The following is a 14,817-nucleotide window of genomic DNA, read 5'->3' as shown; positions in this document are numbered from 1 at the left end:
AGAACAGAAAATTCCTCTCTTTTCACATCTAATATTCGAATTTAGTGCTTCTAAACATAAACTCATAGCTCAATAACTCGATTAATTATCTCCACTACAAAGAAAGTAAAAAAGGTACCAGAGTCTTTTAAATCAACATGTACAGGTCTCAAGCGACTATTGTAGCATCTTCTCCCTTTTCAACCTGTAACAGAAGAAACAAATAGATATAAACAATATATCTAATCCCAACAAAAGAAACAGATATAAGTTAATTTGTAACTCAACCAAAAATATAGGTTCACTTGACTATAACCAATGTATGCTCTTCAAAATAAGTTACACAACAATTATTTAGCTCAACCCTAACACTTATCCTATGAAAATCATTTAAATCATCTTCTATGTTTGGAAAAGTTTGACAAAACTGAAATGGAATACAATAACATACTAATAAATACAAAGATTTCCAATGAGGATTTAATATATACTATCGATCATATATATATATATATATATATATATATATATATATATATATATATATATATATATATATATATATATATATATAATGCCTAGTTTATTCAATTCAATCTCTTTTATTTGAAAACAGGAAGAAAGGTGGGTGGTGTGTAGGGTTTTCAAGAAACGACTACCCGCTATGATCAGGAGAGCAAGCGAGCATGAACCAATCTGGTACGATGATCATCAAGTCTCATTCATGCCTGAAATCGACTCACCATCACAAAACAACACCTGATCCAACTTGGGTAACACTGGTTACCAATACCCGTATGGTTCTTGCAAGAAAGAACTAGATTCACAGTTGCAAAATTACCAGATTACCCCAGGCCGCCGTCTCCAACTCCCTCATCTAGAGAGTCCAAAACTTCTCCCAACCTGCAATTCTTCAATGCCCATTAACTATGGTATCGACATAAACCAACGAAGCATCAATCTACAGCCTACCTTGTTCACTCAACACCATAAGGGAATGAACGCCTGAAAAGAGGTTTACGATGATCATCAGGACTAGGTTTTCCTTTGTGGGAGAAGAAATCGAGCAAAGAGGGTTAATGACGGAGGACTATGCTACCGGAGAGGGAAGGAACGCCTGAAAAAAAGGTGAATGCGCCGGAGAAGGGACGAGCTACGAGGGGTTTTTGGGTACCGTTCAAAGAAGACAGAAGGGAGGAAGACAGAAGCGAGAAGAAGTGTAGGAGTCGATATGGAGCCTGCTAAAATGGAGGCGGAGACGGTCAATAAAAAATAAGAAACCCTAAATTGAAGAAGGACAGGAAAAAATAAAAAAATGGGGGTGCTAAGACTCGATCTCGGGTGAATTATTTACATAACAAACAGCTTAACCACTTGGCTGGGAATGCCACATCCTTACTAATGTCTTCCACTAACACTTTTATTCACTTATCTACCGTTTATTATTATTATTATTATTATTATTATTATTATTGTTATTATTTTATTATAATTATAATTATAATTATTATTTTATTATAATTACTATTATTATTGTTATTATTTTATTTTTATTATTATTATTATTATTATTATTATTATTATTATTATTGTTATTATTATTATTATTATTATTATTATTATTATTATTATTATGAGAAGGGAGAACCGTTTATATATTAAACGGGATTAGGATTTCATTAGGGTTGGGTCGTCATTAGTTGCTTTGGAAACAAGTCAGGGTAATCTGGATCTAATGAGGATTTAGGGTTACCAAAACTAACAAATTTCTGTAGTTTACCATAATCACCCTTAATAAATTGAATTTTCCACTATGTTCTCATATGTAAAATTCAGTGAGGTTTTGGGGCGCTGCCCCTTGACCCCGCCCGCTGACCTGGCAGCGGGACCCCAGCTAGGGGCGCTGCCCCTAGACCCCGCCAAAGGAGCGTCGCCCCTTTGGAAACCTCGGACCTAGGGGCTCTGCCCCCGGACCCCCGACTGGTCGTCAAACCGGCTTCAAAGTCTCTTGTCAAACCTTTAGTCAAGTGATCTGCCAAATTTTGCTTTTTGGAAGCCCAAGAAATGGCACCTCCCCCAAGATGATGATGATGTTGATGATGATGATGGTGATGGTGGTGGTGGTTGTGGTGGTGGTGGTGGTGATGGTGACGGTGATGGTGATGATGATTGTAATGATGATAATGAGGATGATGATGATGATGATGATGATGACGATGATGATGGTGATGACAGCGATGATGACGATGATGATGATGGTGATGGTGATGGTGATGGTGGCGATGATGGTGATGATGGTGAAGATGGTGGTGGTGATGATGATGATGGTGGTAGTGGTGAAGATGATGACGGTGGTGGTGGTGGTGGTGATGATGATGATCATGATGATGATGATGGTGATGATGATGATCATGGTGATGGTGATGGTGATGGTGATGGTGATGGTGATGTTGTGATGGTGATGGTGATGGTGATGGTGATGGTGATGGTGACGGTGACGGTGACGGTGATGGTGATGGTGATGGTGGTAGTGGTGGTGATGGTGATGGTGATAGGGTGATGGTGATGTTGATGGTGATGGTGATAGTGATGGTGATTATGATGGTGGTGGTGGTGGTGATAGTGATGGTGATGGTGGTGGTAGTGGTGGTGGTGATGATGATGATGGTGATGGTGATGGTGGTGGTGGTGATGATGGTGATGATGATGATGGTGATGATGATGATGATGATGATGATGATGGTGATGGTGATGGTGATGGTGATGATGGTGATGGTGATGGTGATGACGATGATGGTGATGGTGATGGTAATGGTGATGGTGATAGTGATGGTGATAATGATGGTGATGGTAATGGTGATGATGGTGGTGATGGTGATGGGGATGGTGATGGGGATGGCGATGGTTATGGTGATGGTGATGGTGATGGTGATGGTGATGGTGATGGTGATGGTGATGGTGATGGTTATGGTGATGGTGATGTTGGTGATGGTGATGGTGATAGTGATGGTGATGGTGATGGTGGTGGTGGTAGTGGTGGTGATGGTGATGGGGATGATGGGGATGGCAATGGCGATGGTTATGATGATGGTGATGATCGTGGTGGTGGTGATGATGATGATGATAATGATGGTGGTGGTGGTGGTGATGATGTTGGTGATAGTGATGGTGATGGTGATGATGATGGTGATGATGGTGATGGTGATGGTGATGATGGTGATGGTGATGACGATGGTGGTGGTGGTGATGATGATGATGGTCATGATGGTCATGATGGTGATGATGATGATGATGATGGTGATGGTGATGGTGATGGTGATGGTGATGGTGATGGTGATGATGATAATGATGGTGATGGTGATGATGGTGGTGATGGTTATGGGGATGGTGATGGGGATGGCGATGGTGATGGTTATGGTGATGGTGATGGTGATGGTGATGGTGATGGTGATGGTGATGGTGATGGTGATGGTGATGTTGATGATGGTGATGGTGATGGTGATGGTGATGATGATGGTGATGGTGATGGTGATGGTGAAGGTGATGTTGATGATGGTGATGGTGATGGTGATGGTGATGGTGATTATGATGGTGATGATCGTGGTGGTGATGATGATGATGATGGTGGTGGTGGTGGTGGTGATGATGGTGATGGTGATTATGTTGATGGTGATGATGGTGATGATGATAATGATGGTGGTGGTGGTGATGATGATGATAGTGGTGATGATGATGATGGTGGTGGTGGTGGTGGTGGTGATGATGATGATGATAGTGGTGTGGTTGTGATGATGATGATGATGGTTGTGGTGATGATGATGATGGTGGTGGTGATGATGATGATGATGATGGTGATGGTGATGGTGATGGTGATGATGATGGTGATGTTGGTGATGATGGTGATGATGATGATGATGGTGGTGATCATGATGCTTATGATGATGATGATGATGATGATGATGATGATGATGATGATGTAGGTATACGTGTTTATGAGATGTATGTGTACGTATTCATAAGCATTATAGTGTTAAATCATTAAACGAGAAAATGGATCCCATATGTGCACACGACTTTATAAATAATATTAATAACTATAAATTTGTGAAAATATAGATAATCATGTATAATAGAAGTGTGAAAAAAAACGGAGCGAAAAAAACGAAGTTTGGTACCCGAAAAATCGAAAATAAGAAAAATTTGTAGCTAATCCGTAGCTATTTTGCTACAGATTAGCTACTGAATTCTAACGGAAAGCAAATTCCGTAGCTAATCCGTAGCTAAATCGCTACGGATTAGCTACGGAATATGCTTTCCGTTAGAATTCCGTAGCTAATCCGTAGCAAAGTAGCTACGGATTAGCTACTGATTTTTCTTATTTTCAATTTTTCGGGCACCAAACTTCGTTTTTTTCGCTCCTTTTTTTTCACACCTCTATTATACATGATTATCTATATTTTCATCAATTTATAGCTATTAATATCATTTATAAAGTCGTGTGCACATACGGGATCCATTTGCTCGTTTAATGATTTAACACTATAATGCTTATGAATACGTACACATACATCTCATAAACACGTATACATGTACACATATACCACAACTCATTCATGTATATAAATATACATATACAAACATAATCCATCACAAGTTCGTGAAAACTATAGCCATTACAATGTTAAACTGTGAAACGAGTACTGGATCCCGAAGGGGCACACAACTTTATGAACGATATTAATAGATACAAGTTGATGAAAGTATAGATAATCATGTGTAGTAGAGGTGTGAAAAAAACGAAACAAAAAAAACGACGTTTGGTGCCTAAAAAATCAAAAATAAGAAACATCCGTAGCTAATCCGTAGCTAATTAGCTACGGATTAGCTACGGAATTTTCTTATTTTTGATTTTTCGGGCATCAAACTTAGTTTTTTTTCGCTCCATTGTTCACACCTCTATTGTACATGATTATCTATATTTTTTCACCAACTTATAGCTATTAATAGCATTCATAAAATTGTGTGCACATACGGGATCCATTACTCGTATAGTGGTTTAACACTATAATGCTTATGAATACGTTCACATACATCTCACAAACACGTATACATACACATATACACGTACACATATACCACAACTCATTCATGTGTATAAATATACATATACGAACATAATCCATCACAAGTTGGTGAAAAGTACAATGTTAAACTGTGAAACGAGTACCTGATCCCGAAGGGGTACACAACCTTATGAATGATATTAATAGCTACAAGTTGATGAAAATATATATAATTATATATAGTAGAGGTGTGAAAATAACGAAGCGAAAAAAAAACGACGTTTGGTGCTCGTAAAATCGAAAATAAGATAAATTCGTAGCAAATCCGTAGCTACTTAGCTACGGATTAGCTACAGAAATCTAACGGAAAACATACTCCGTAGGTAATTAGAATTCGTAGGTATTCCGTAGCCATTCTGTAGTTAATTAGCTACGGAATAGCTACGGATTTTGCATCTGTAGCTATTCCGTAGCTATTCTGTAGCTAATTAGCTACGGAATAGCTACGAACGTGAGTCCGTAGCTATTCCGTAGTTATTCCGTAGCTATTCCGTTACTAAACTAGGGCATCCCATTTTGTAGCTAATTGGTAGCGATTCCGTAGCTAATTAGCTACGGAAAATTTCCGTAGCTATTTTCCGTAGGAAAATGCCATGTTTTCTAGTAGTGTGTATATATATATATATATATATATATATATATATATATATATATATATATATATATATATATATATATATATATATATATATATATATATATATATATATATATATATATATATATATATATATAGTTAGTTAGTTAGTTGTGGGGAGTATATCTAGAAAACGGGGACAGTGAAACTTAGTAGCCGTAGCGTCTGTAATACAATAGTGTGGAGAAATGTTAAATCACCGTTGGAGATTTACAAGTCAATGGTAGTCTTAGTGGACCTAATACTATATTTGTATAGTATTACACAATCGTGTTAGCATGTTTTGTCGTAGTACCAATGTCGAAAACTGTTAAATGATAGTGATAGCCTGAGTAGCTGTAATGCTGCTAAGAAATATTGTTAATCAATAATGGTAGCATGTGTGGTCGTAATACCACTGGGGAATATTTTTAACCAATAGTGGTAGCCTAAGTGGCCATAATACTACGAGGGAATGTTATTGTGGTACGTATAATGGTAGTTTGAGTAACAATAAGTCCATTATTGAGAGTTGCTAGTCAAAATGATAGTTTAAGTAGCTTTAAACCTATCAGTTGGAGAACCAATGTGGTAATACTTAATATTAGTATATACTGAGTTGTTTGAAAGTCACTCTAGGTTTTTATTGAGTTGATTTGATTTGTTGATATAAAAAAAATGTGTAGGTATTGTACATCTTGTTAAGGTTACTCACTAAGCTCTTGTAGCTATCTTTCAAATAGTTATTGGTAAAGATAAAAATACAGTGGGGTGGCTTATAAGCATGATAAGTAGTGCTGTAGTGAAGACCAGCATGTAGCAATTTAGCGTTTTATATGATTCTTTTTTTTTTGTTTATATCTCAACTGAATGTTGTTCCAAGTAGTTGTATATTATAATTTTGTTGGAGGCTATATATAGAGGCTTGCTCTGTACTTCTCTTGACTTAGTTGTATGACACTTCACTTGATGAAATGTGCACATCATGCAACCAATCAGAAGAGTACTTGCATCTGTCGATGACTAAAATCTATATTACAAGTTATAGCCAATTTGGGTTTTATTTCCGATACAATGATCCAAAAAATTCGTAGCAAAGATGTCATGGAATCATTAAGGTTATTATGCGCACATAAAGATCCACAGGAGCTTGCTTATCGTGTGTGTCTTTTTTCTTTTTCTCATCAAGTCTTCATCAAATAAAGTGCATGGTCAAATAGGAAATGATGTTTCTCCGTGTAAAATTTTTTATACCATGTGAAAGAGACGAAATGACTATTTTAACCCTTCGTTTCATAAATGATACAAATGCAGGTGTTTATAATTTCATTGCATCACTAACAATTTGGATTTAAATCTAATCAAGCAAGTAACATGGCTGTGATATTTGATCTTTTGAACCTAAATAAATATCTAACATACTATAATCGTATTATCTCTCCTCAAGAAAGCTGGTAAGGTCTTTGCCCTTTAATTTGCTTTACTATATTTGTTTGAATTGGTTTTTTAACGATGTTGCTATTAGAAATATTATAATAACAATATTATTGTTAATATAATAACAATAATTAAATATTGATAATAATAATAACAATTTAAATAATAGTCCTAATAGTATAATAATAACAAATATAAAGATTAATTAATAATATTAAAAGTATTATTAGTATTATTAATATATTTCTCTTTATTTAAAGTATAAAAGTTGATTGGAGAAGGGTATGTGGTGAATATAGTGTTAACTATTCCACAGTTGACTCCACTAGAGTGAAGCTCAAGTAAAAAGGACCCGCCTACCACCCACAAACTTTTAGCACTTTAGGCATCAACAGCCGAAAGTTAGAAATTTCTATGTAAGTAAATATGGGGTCCAATAAAACTTTAATATTAAAATTATCTATTGAGAAAGTAAGATAAAAACGAACCGGGTAGGAAGCTGTCACAATTCATATATATATCACGGCTAATTTAAGGGTTAAGTCCCAATGAAATTTGTGATTACCATCTAAATCACCTCATAATACCCAAAGGGCATCTTCTCCCAATCAACTTCTTTACCTATATAACAATCCACTTCCAATTGTTTGCAACACTTGGTTTGAGTTTTATACTTACCATTTGCTTGACAAATAATGGAGGCCTTCATGGAGGAGTTTCAACATCTTAAGATCCAACTACAAGAGATAAACTTAGCCACCGCCAACTTTGATATGAACAACGTTATCGGAAAAGGTGGATTTGGGATGGTGTACGAAGGAGTAATTTCTCACTCCATGGGACAAAGCAAGGTTGCTTTCAAGCGTTTAAATCGTAGCAATGGTCAAGGAAACTGTGAGTTCTTGAAAGAGATCATGATGCTCTCCCGATACACACATGAAAATCTCATTTCTCTACTGGGATTTTGCGATGAAGATGATGAAAAGATCCTTGTGTACGAGCATGCATATAATGGAAGCCTTGATCGCCATTTGAGTAACGTTGCCATCACGTGGATGCAACGTCTCAAGATATGCCTTGGGGCTGCAATGGGATTATGCTACCTTCATGATCCCAAGGAAACACATCAAAGAGTTCTCCACCGAGATATAAAAAGTTCCAATATTTTGCTAGATGAGAATTGGAATGCAAAAGTCTCCGACATGGGGTTGTCCAAAATAGGACTTGCTAACCAACAACACACGGCTCTTGTCTCCAATGTTGTAGGTACCTTTGGGTATGTGGATCCAATGTATGCGGAGAACAGTATCCTAACGAAAGAGTCAGATGTATATTCTTTTGGCGTGGTCTTGTTTGAAGTATTGTGTGGGAGACTATGCTTTGAAATTAATGATGGTGATCATTTTCAGTGTTTAGTGCGGACGTGGAAACAAAGCTATAAACAAAAGAAATTGGATGAGATTATCTTTCAAGATTTGAAGCAATACATAGATCCACGTTCACTAGAAATATTTTCAGCCATTGCGTATCAATGTTTGCAGAAATATCGTGAAGCACGACCAACGATGTCTCACATTGTGGAATATCTTGGGATTGCGCTTCGGCTTCAGGAGATTTTTGAAAAGGTAGGACAACCAATGAACTTTGAAGAGATGATTAAGATTGAGGTATCCAAAGGGAAATTAAAGATGCTTCTCTCTCGTCAAGGAATGCTCATTAACGGGGACAAACTGGTATTTATCTATCTTTAAACCGTTGCTTTAGGATTTTTTTTATTAATTTTGTTATTGGTAAATTGTGTTTTATGAAATGTTAAGCATTTATAGCTTAATTTCAGGAAATTTCATATGATTAAAACTAAATGATGCTTGCAAAGCGAAGCTTTCAACTACAATACATTTGAAACAACCAAAAACACTAGAATCCACCCATCAAAGTTACAAATAGACACACACATACGTAAGCACCATTAGCCGATCCATAAAAAGACTCACCGCGCAACCAACACCGCTTTCTTTTCTATAGACCTGACAATTCGTATATTCGTATCATGAAAACGTGTCAACCACAAATTTGACGCGATATAATTACACGATGATAAATAAGCTTTATCTCGATTTTTAAGATGTAATTGTGTCATGTATTCGTGTCGTGTCTCTCACATATTCATGTCTGAAATTGCCAGGTCTACTTTTCTATTTCTTTTGAGATTAATGTAGTCTTTTACTTGTATGTTTTGAAGGGAATAGGTGTGGCCAAATCCATTGTAGAAACGCCAACAAGTGTACCACAAAAGGAACAACGTTTAAAGTGTCCCAGATGCGAATCAACAAACACAAAGTTTTGCTATTTCAACAACTACAATCTTACTCAACCAAGATATTATTGCAAGACTTGTAGAAGGTATTGGACTCTTAATGGGTCTCTAAGGAATCTTCCCGTTGGCAGTGGTTCAAGAAAATCTAAGCGATCATTTCAAGACTTGTAGAAGGTATTACAAAGAATTGGCCAATTTTAGAAATTTTGTTATTTTTTCAATCCCAAACAAGGCCTAGTCCCTTTTTTAATTTTCGGAAACAAAATGTAGTTTCCTTTGTTTTGAAAAGCACATGTAACTTATATCACTTGATTTTATGGTGAATTCTTTAAGATATAATATTGAAGAGAAAATGTTTATTCAAGACAATTACATACAGTGTTGAATTAATTGCAAAAAAAAAAACCAACGTATTTTCATGTATCAGTTTACTTTAACATCTTGCTTTCATTTTTTATACATCATTAAAGAATTGTACCTCAAAAAATCTATCAAATTCTAAAACCACAACTAAAACATTGAAAATTGTTTTGTATATAGATGACAATGTTATAATCTGATAGATTTTTCAAAGTAAAATGTTGCAATAGAAAGAAACAAAAAATATGTTGATATTTCTTGCATTTAACCCACAAACACAATCGTTTTCAAATATTCCAAAAGCCAAAAAAAAGAGTCATAATCATTCATATGAAGAAACAACTAAAAAGACAACAAAAAATGAATTCAAAATGATACATTATCATTGTTCACCAAGAAACTAAACTGTTAAAAAGATAAATTCACGATTACAGTTACATTAAAAGAAACAATAATTTCCATTAAAAAAAACAATGGTAAAAAGACATTATTTATAAATCAAACACAGCTTTCTTTATGCAAACATGTAAAGACAGAACCCCATTATAACCCACAAACTCTGTAGGGGCAATTAAGTAATTCTTTACAGGTCCATGTTCACACCACTCTGCATATATCTCTGGAACAGATTGCAATGACAAAGATGTCTCCATGTTTTTCACAGTCAATTGATATAAAAAACTAGTCTTTAACAAACTCGGGCCCACACAATCAACATTCAAAACTCGCCCATGTTGTTTAGCTTCATGATTGATTATAAAGATGACACTTTCATGTTGTTCTTGAAGAAAGATGTGTTTTTTGTTAGTTTCTACATTAACAATGAAGGTGGTGTTGTAGGTGAAACGGGTGGTGGAGGCTGAATGTTGGATGCCAAAATGGAGGTTGAGATTCTTGGAAGAACCAATAAATGGACATGATGAAATAGGGCAATTACATTTGGTGTGAGGGCATGTTTGTTCATGATCATTCTTTTTGCTATATGGGATTGATTCTTTGCATCCATATGGAGTGTTTTTGCATGATATTTTAACGGATTCTAAGACTTTTTCTATAGCTCTACAACGATTGTAGCCAATTGGCATGCAGCAAGAAGGGCACTTTCTTTTCACTTTTGGGCAGCATGTAGAGCATGCTATATGGCCATTCTCACACTGCAAATATCGGTATATCACCATGAATGAACTTCTATAGATAATTTGATAGTATGTGAGTGAAATCTAGAACTGAAAAGTGGTCGTTCTTTCTTTCAAGGTAATCTTAATGTATCAGTTAGGATTACCTTCTGATTTAACCCTAATTTTACGCAATTCAAATGAGATGTATGGACATATATAAAGAAAGATGGAATGAAATACCTGGAAGACAGGGGAAGACAATGGATCAAGGCAAATCGGGCAATCCAATACATCTGGATCAGTAAGCACCACCTGTAACGCTCCAATTGCGTTGTTAAACACCGGCGGAGGAGTACTAGAGCTTTTCATCGAAGCGGTGGTGTTTGATAACCCTATGTGTGACGAAAGCACCGGCAACGCCCCATTTTGCCCTTCTGATAGTGGCTGCACCTCTGTAAAACCATCTTCATCGCTTCCAACGTCGTCGTCTTCTTCATCGTCATCCTCCTCTTCCACGGCCTCCGCTTCCACCTCGTCGTCCTCATCGTCTTCCTCTTCTTCAGATCCTTGTGAATCCGATTCTACCTCTTCCATTACATTAAACTCCCCAAATTCTTCGTCTTCCTCCGCCACATACGGCGGTGGCGGTGGCGATGGGACAGATCTCTGAGACCGGGGTTGCGATTGAGATGCGGGTTCGGCGAATCTTGGCCGTTTATTGGCAAGTGAAGTATCGTCGTCGTCTTCGCCGATTGAAAATCTCGCCATCGTAATCGCACTTTCAACTCTCCTGGAAGTGGTTTGATTCGTGGAGGCCGTCGATGCTTGGGATCCATCGTTTATCTGATTTTTCACACGCAACCGCATTATTTTACACTTCCGATTTAACCCTAATTTTACCCAATTCAATTGAATTTTTATATGAAAATTTATAGGTTTTTAAATCAGAAAAATTACAATAAAAACGGACATATTTTCATTTCATTTTTATAAGTCGTTATTAAATTGTTAAATTCTTATAATTGGTTATTTAACTAATTTCAACAATTCAATTAAAAGATTATTTTATATTTACATAGTTGTTTGTGTATAGAGAGGTACATGTTGTTGTTATACGTAATATGTTTACTTGAAAACAAATTAGTCTTCAAAATAAATGAACTTACCGTCCTTGAAGTGTCGCAGATTTCGACCTTAATACCGTATGGATAAAGAACCGAGTAAATCATGTTAGATATGAACTTTTTGAAATTGTTGCTAGCTCAAAGCTCGAATCGTTCGTTGTCTAAACTGTGTAGATTTACGTCTTTTTTATATCGATTTATGATATAATGGTAATATTGAAATAAAAATATTACTCGTATTATAACGGCTACACGACTAACGGATACATTTAAAATTTAAAATGAATATATCTAGGTGTGAAATATTTTTTATATAGATTTATGATACAATGGTAATATTGAAATTAAGAGTGTTACTCTTTCTGCAACGGCTATATGACTAACGGATATATTTAAATATTTAAATGATACTATCTATATGTAAAATGTCTTTTTAATACAGATTTAAGATATAACGGTAATATTAAAATAAGAGTGTTATTTTTATTATAACGATTATATGACTAACAAAAACATTTGTGGTCGATCCTATGATCATACTCCTATCTTACCCAAAAACGACTTAAGTATTATCGGGATCAATTTACCTAGGTGGGATTGTAAGATCGTGATTTTAACAACTTTGATATAATTTGTTTCACAAAAGTTTTTTTTTTCTAAGGATGATTTTTTTGTTTTAGATTATTATTTTTATTTTGAAGAAAATATTCTAAGATAATATCATATGTCAAATAGATAAATACAATAAGATAATATTAAAATAAGATAATATTAAGATAATAATTTGTATCAGAATACATTACATTAAAATTAGAGTAATTTGTATCACATAAAATAGATTACATTAAAATTAGAGTAATTTGTATCACATAGAATACATTACATTAATAAAACAAAATTTTAATTAAATTAGAAAAAAGTACAAAAATATTTATTAAAAAACCCTTAAACTTGTATCATATTTATGAAAAAAAAACATTATATTGTCAATATGTAAATAATTGAAAAAAAATTGGGCCTAAATGCTAAAAAAAAATACTATAGTTTAACTGAAAATGAAGTCAAAATACAAAAACTTTTACAAAGATTTCCCTTTTAATAACTTTTAATCTGGAAAGAAATGTTAATATTTCAATAAAATGAAGCATAATGAATAATAACTCATAATCTAAAATAAATGATTAAACATTTTAATAAACCAGTCTAAATAATCAACGAACTAATGAATAGTATACACAAAACATCACCTTCAATTTTTGTCGAAAACATAACAAAAGACCCAATAAGTTACAATATGATAATTATATAAACAAACAACAATAATAATGTATACGCATCTATCCTAACCCGAGTCAATCTCATAAGTCAAAACTCTCCAAATATTGTTGGCATCTGAAATCGGACTCATGAGTTGTGAGCATAAATCACGAACATTCGGCTTTTGTCCATTCTACAAACTAGACAATGTGAGTCATCACTCAATGTCACACAAGGGGTAGATAACCACACTTGTGCATTTGAGATCTTTCTAGAATCCTTTTCATGGCCCTCTAGTTAGGTTAGTGGCAGATCCAGAACAAAAGTTCATTGGTAGCACTACCTTTTATTGCGTAATATAAATGAGTTCGGTTTTCAGGTTCAGGTTAAACAGGTTTGGACTTTTTGTATTTTTATGGCTTTAAACCAAGAATATCCATTGTAATAGAATAACTTCAATTAGTTAGTATTTATATTGCAATTTAGAGTGACTTCCTGTCGTGATTTCTCTGGGTCCTCCCGCTCTTTCAATTGCAATGGCATATTTTGACCCAACCCAAATAATTCACAATTGGGCTTCTTGCATTTTGGATTTTGGAGTTTAAACGTTGTGATAAGGGATACCACATAGTTCTCTAAATGCAGCAACTTAAACTAAAATGGAAAAAAAAAAATTACACTTATTGGGATATTTTGAAGGGTAGCAAGGCTCCAACATAGCTCTGCCAGTGACTTAGGTATTCTACAAATAAAGACCATCTAGTTAGGTATTGTTTAAATAAGGGACTTCGAAAGTCATGTGGCCACTCAAGTCAACCTAATACTAATATGAATACACATAAAAGGATGCTCAAAACCAATTCAAAATGGTGTATATATTTTCTAAAAAACAATAAATATCTCAAAAAGAGTTTCATGAATGCAAAAAAAGTACATTGGTACACACATAGAAAGAAGACTATATTATATGATATCAAAACAAAAGAAACCATATATGAAATCAATCCAAAAGTAGCCATATATGAGATCAAATCAAAATCAATCTTGTAAGAAATCAAACCAACACAACAACAAAGTAGTATAATAACTTGTACTCCCGGTAAACCCACCTTAGTAGTTTGATAACTTTCTCTTTACCTTTTTACGAAACTTCTATGTCCTTACCTATTGATTATAACAACTTGTTGCAAAAATAACCAAAATACCATACAGTGAATTTTTATCATTTTGACTTCATTTTCCAACTCTAACCCTTTTTCTTAACCTCATGCAAAATTTTTAAAACAATCAAAGTTCGTTTGCTATTTTAAACATAATTAAAAGGTAAAATATATAAAGAGCCACATAGCTCGGTCAGGCCATGTTTGCCTTGGTTTTGGGACCGAGTGGGTTTTACCTATATTAACTCAGAATTTTGAAAAATTTCTTATTTACCTCTTGTACTTTGACCTCTTAACCCAAACCTTTTACAATATAGCCAATGATT

At 34.8% G+C, this 14,817-nt stretch overlaps 2 protein-coding genes and 1 long non-coding RNA gene across 3 annotated transcripts in view; 1 reads left to right on the top strand and 2 right to left on the bottom strand.

Annotated features, from left to right (window-relative positions):
- The window catches only part of LOC145039194 (uncharacterized), a 1,694-nt gene extending 762 nt beyond the window's left edge, over positions 1-932 (bottom strand). Inside the window, exons 1-2 of the long non-coding RNA XR_013679778.1 lie at positions 639-932; positions 119-184 (exon numbers count right to left, since the gene is read on the bottom strand). This is a non-coding gene — a long non-coding RNA (uncharacterized LOC145039194). The remainder of the gene's footprint in view (positions 1-118; positions 185-638) is intronic.
- A 6,782-nt stretch (positions 933-7,714) lies between these two features.
- On the top strand, positions 7,715-9,831 carry LOC145043778 (putative serine/threonine-protein kinase PBL28). Its single transcript, XM_078992531.1, has 2 exons — positions 7,715-8,888; positions 9,398-9,831. Exons 1-2 carry the CDS (start codon positions 7,851-7,853, stop codon positions 9,641-9,643), a joined length of 1,284 nt encoding a protein of 427 aa, XP_078848657.1. The 5' UTR covers positions 7,715-7,850; the 3' UTR covers positions 9,644-9,831.
- A 350-nt stretch (positions 9,832-10,181) lies between these two features.
- LOC145043777 (putative E3 ubiquitin-protein ligase SINA-like 6) lies at positions 10,182-11,848 on the bottom strand. Its single transcript, XM_078992530.1, has 2 exons — positions 11,191-11,848; positions 10,182-10,986 (listed from the first exon to the last, which is right to left on the bottom strand). The coding sequence occupies exons 1-2, from the start codon at positions 11,815-11,817 to the stop codon at positions 10,324-10,326; spliced, it is 1,290 nt and encodes a 429-aa protein (XP_078848656.1). The 5' UTR covers positions 11,818-11,848; the 3' UTR covers positions 10,182-10,323.
- Between the last annotated feature and the right edge of the window lie 2,969 nt (positions 11,849-14,817).

Source organism: Lactuca saligna, chromosome 4 (genome assembly GCF_052625555.1).
Source record: "Lactuca saligna cultivar CGN05327 chromosome 4, ASM5262555v1, whole genome shotgun sequence".
NCBI lineage: Eukaryota > Viridiplantae > Streptophyta > Magnoliopsida > Asterales > Asteraceae > Lactuca > Lactuca saligna.
The sequence above is the reverse complement of the archived record's forward strand: the minus strand, read 5'-3'. Positions and strand labels throughout refer to the sequence as shown.

Excerpts from the sequence above, each read along its gene's own strand:
- LOC145043778 (XM_078992531.1), top strand. The coding sequence starts at position 7,851 with ATGGAGGCCTTCATGGAGGAGTTTCAACATCTTAAGATCCAACTACAA. Across the intron at positions 8,889-9,397 it reads TCATTAACGGGGACAAACTG|GGAATAGGTGTGGCCAAATC; the intron begins GTATTTATCTAT and ends TATGTTTTGAAG.
- LOC145043777 (XM_078992530.1), bottom strand. The coding sequence starts at position 11,817 with ATGCGGTTGCGTGTGAAAAATCAGATAAACGATGGATCCCAAGCATCG. Across the intron at positions 10,987-11,190 it reads TGTCTTCCCCTGTCTTCCAG|TGTGAGAATGGCCATATAGC; the intron begins GTATTTCATTCC and ends CGATATTTGCAG.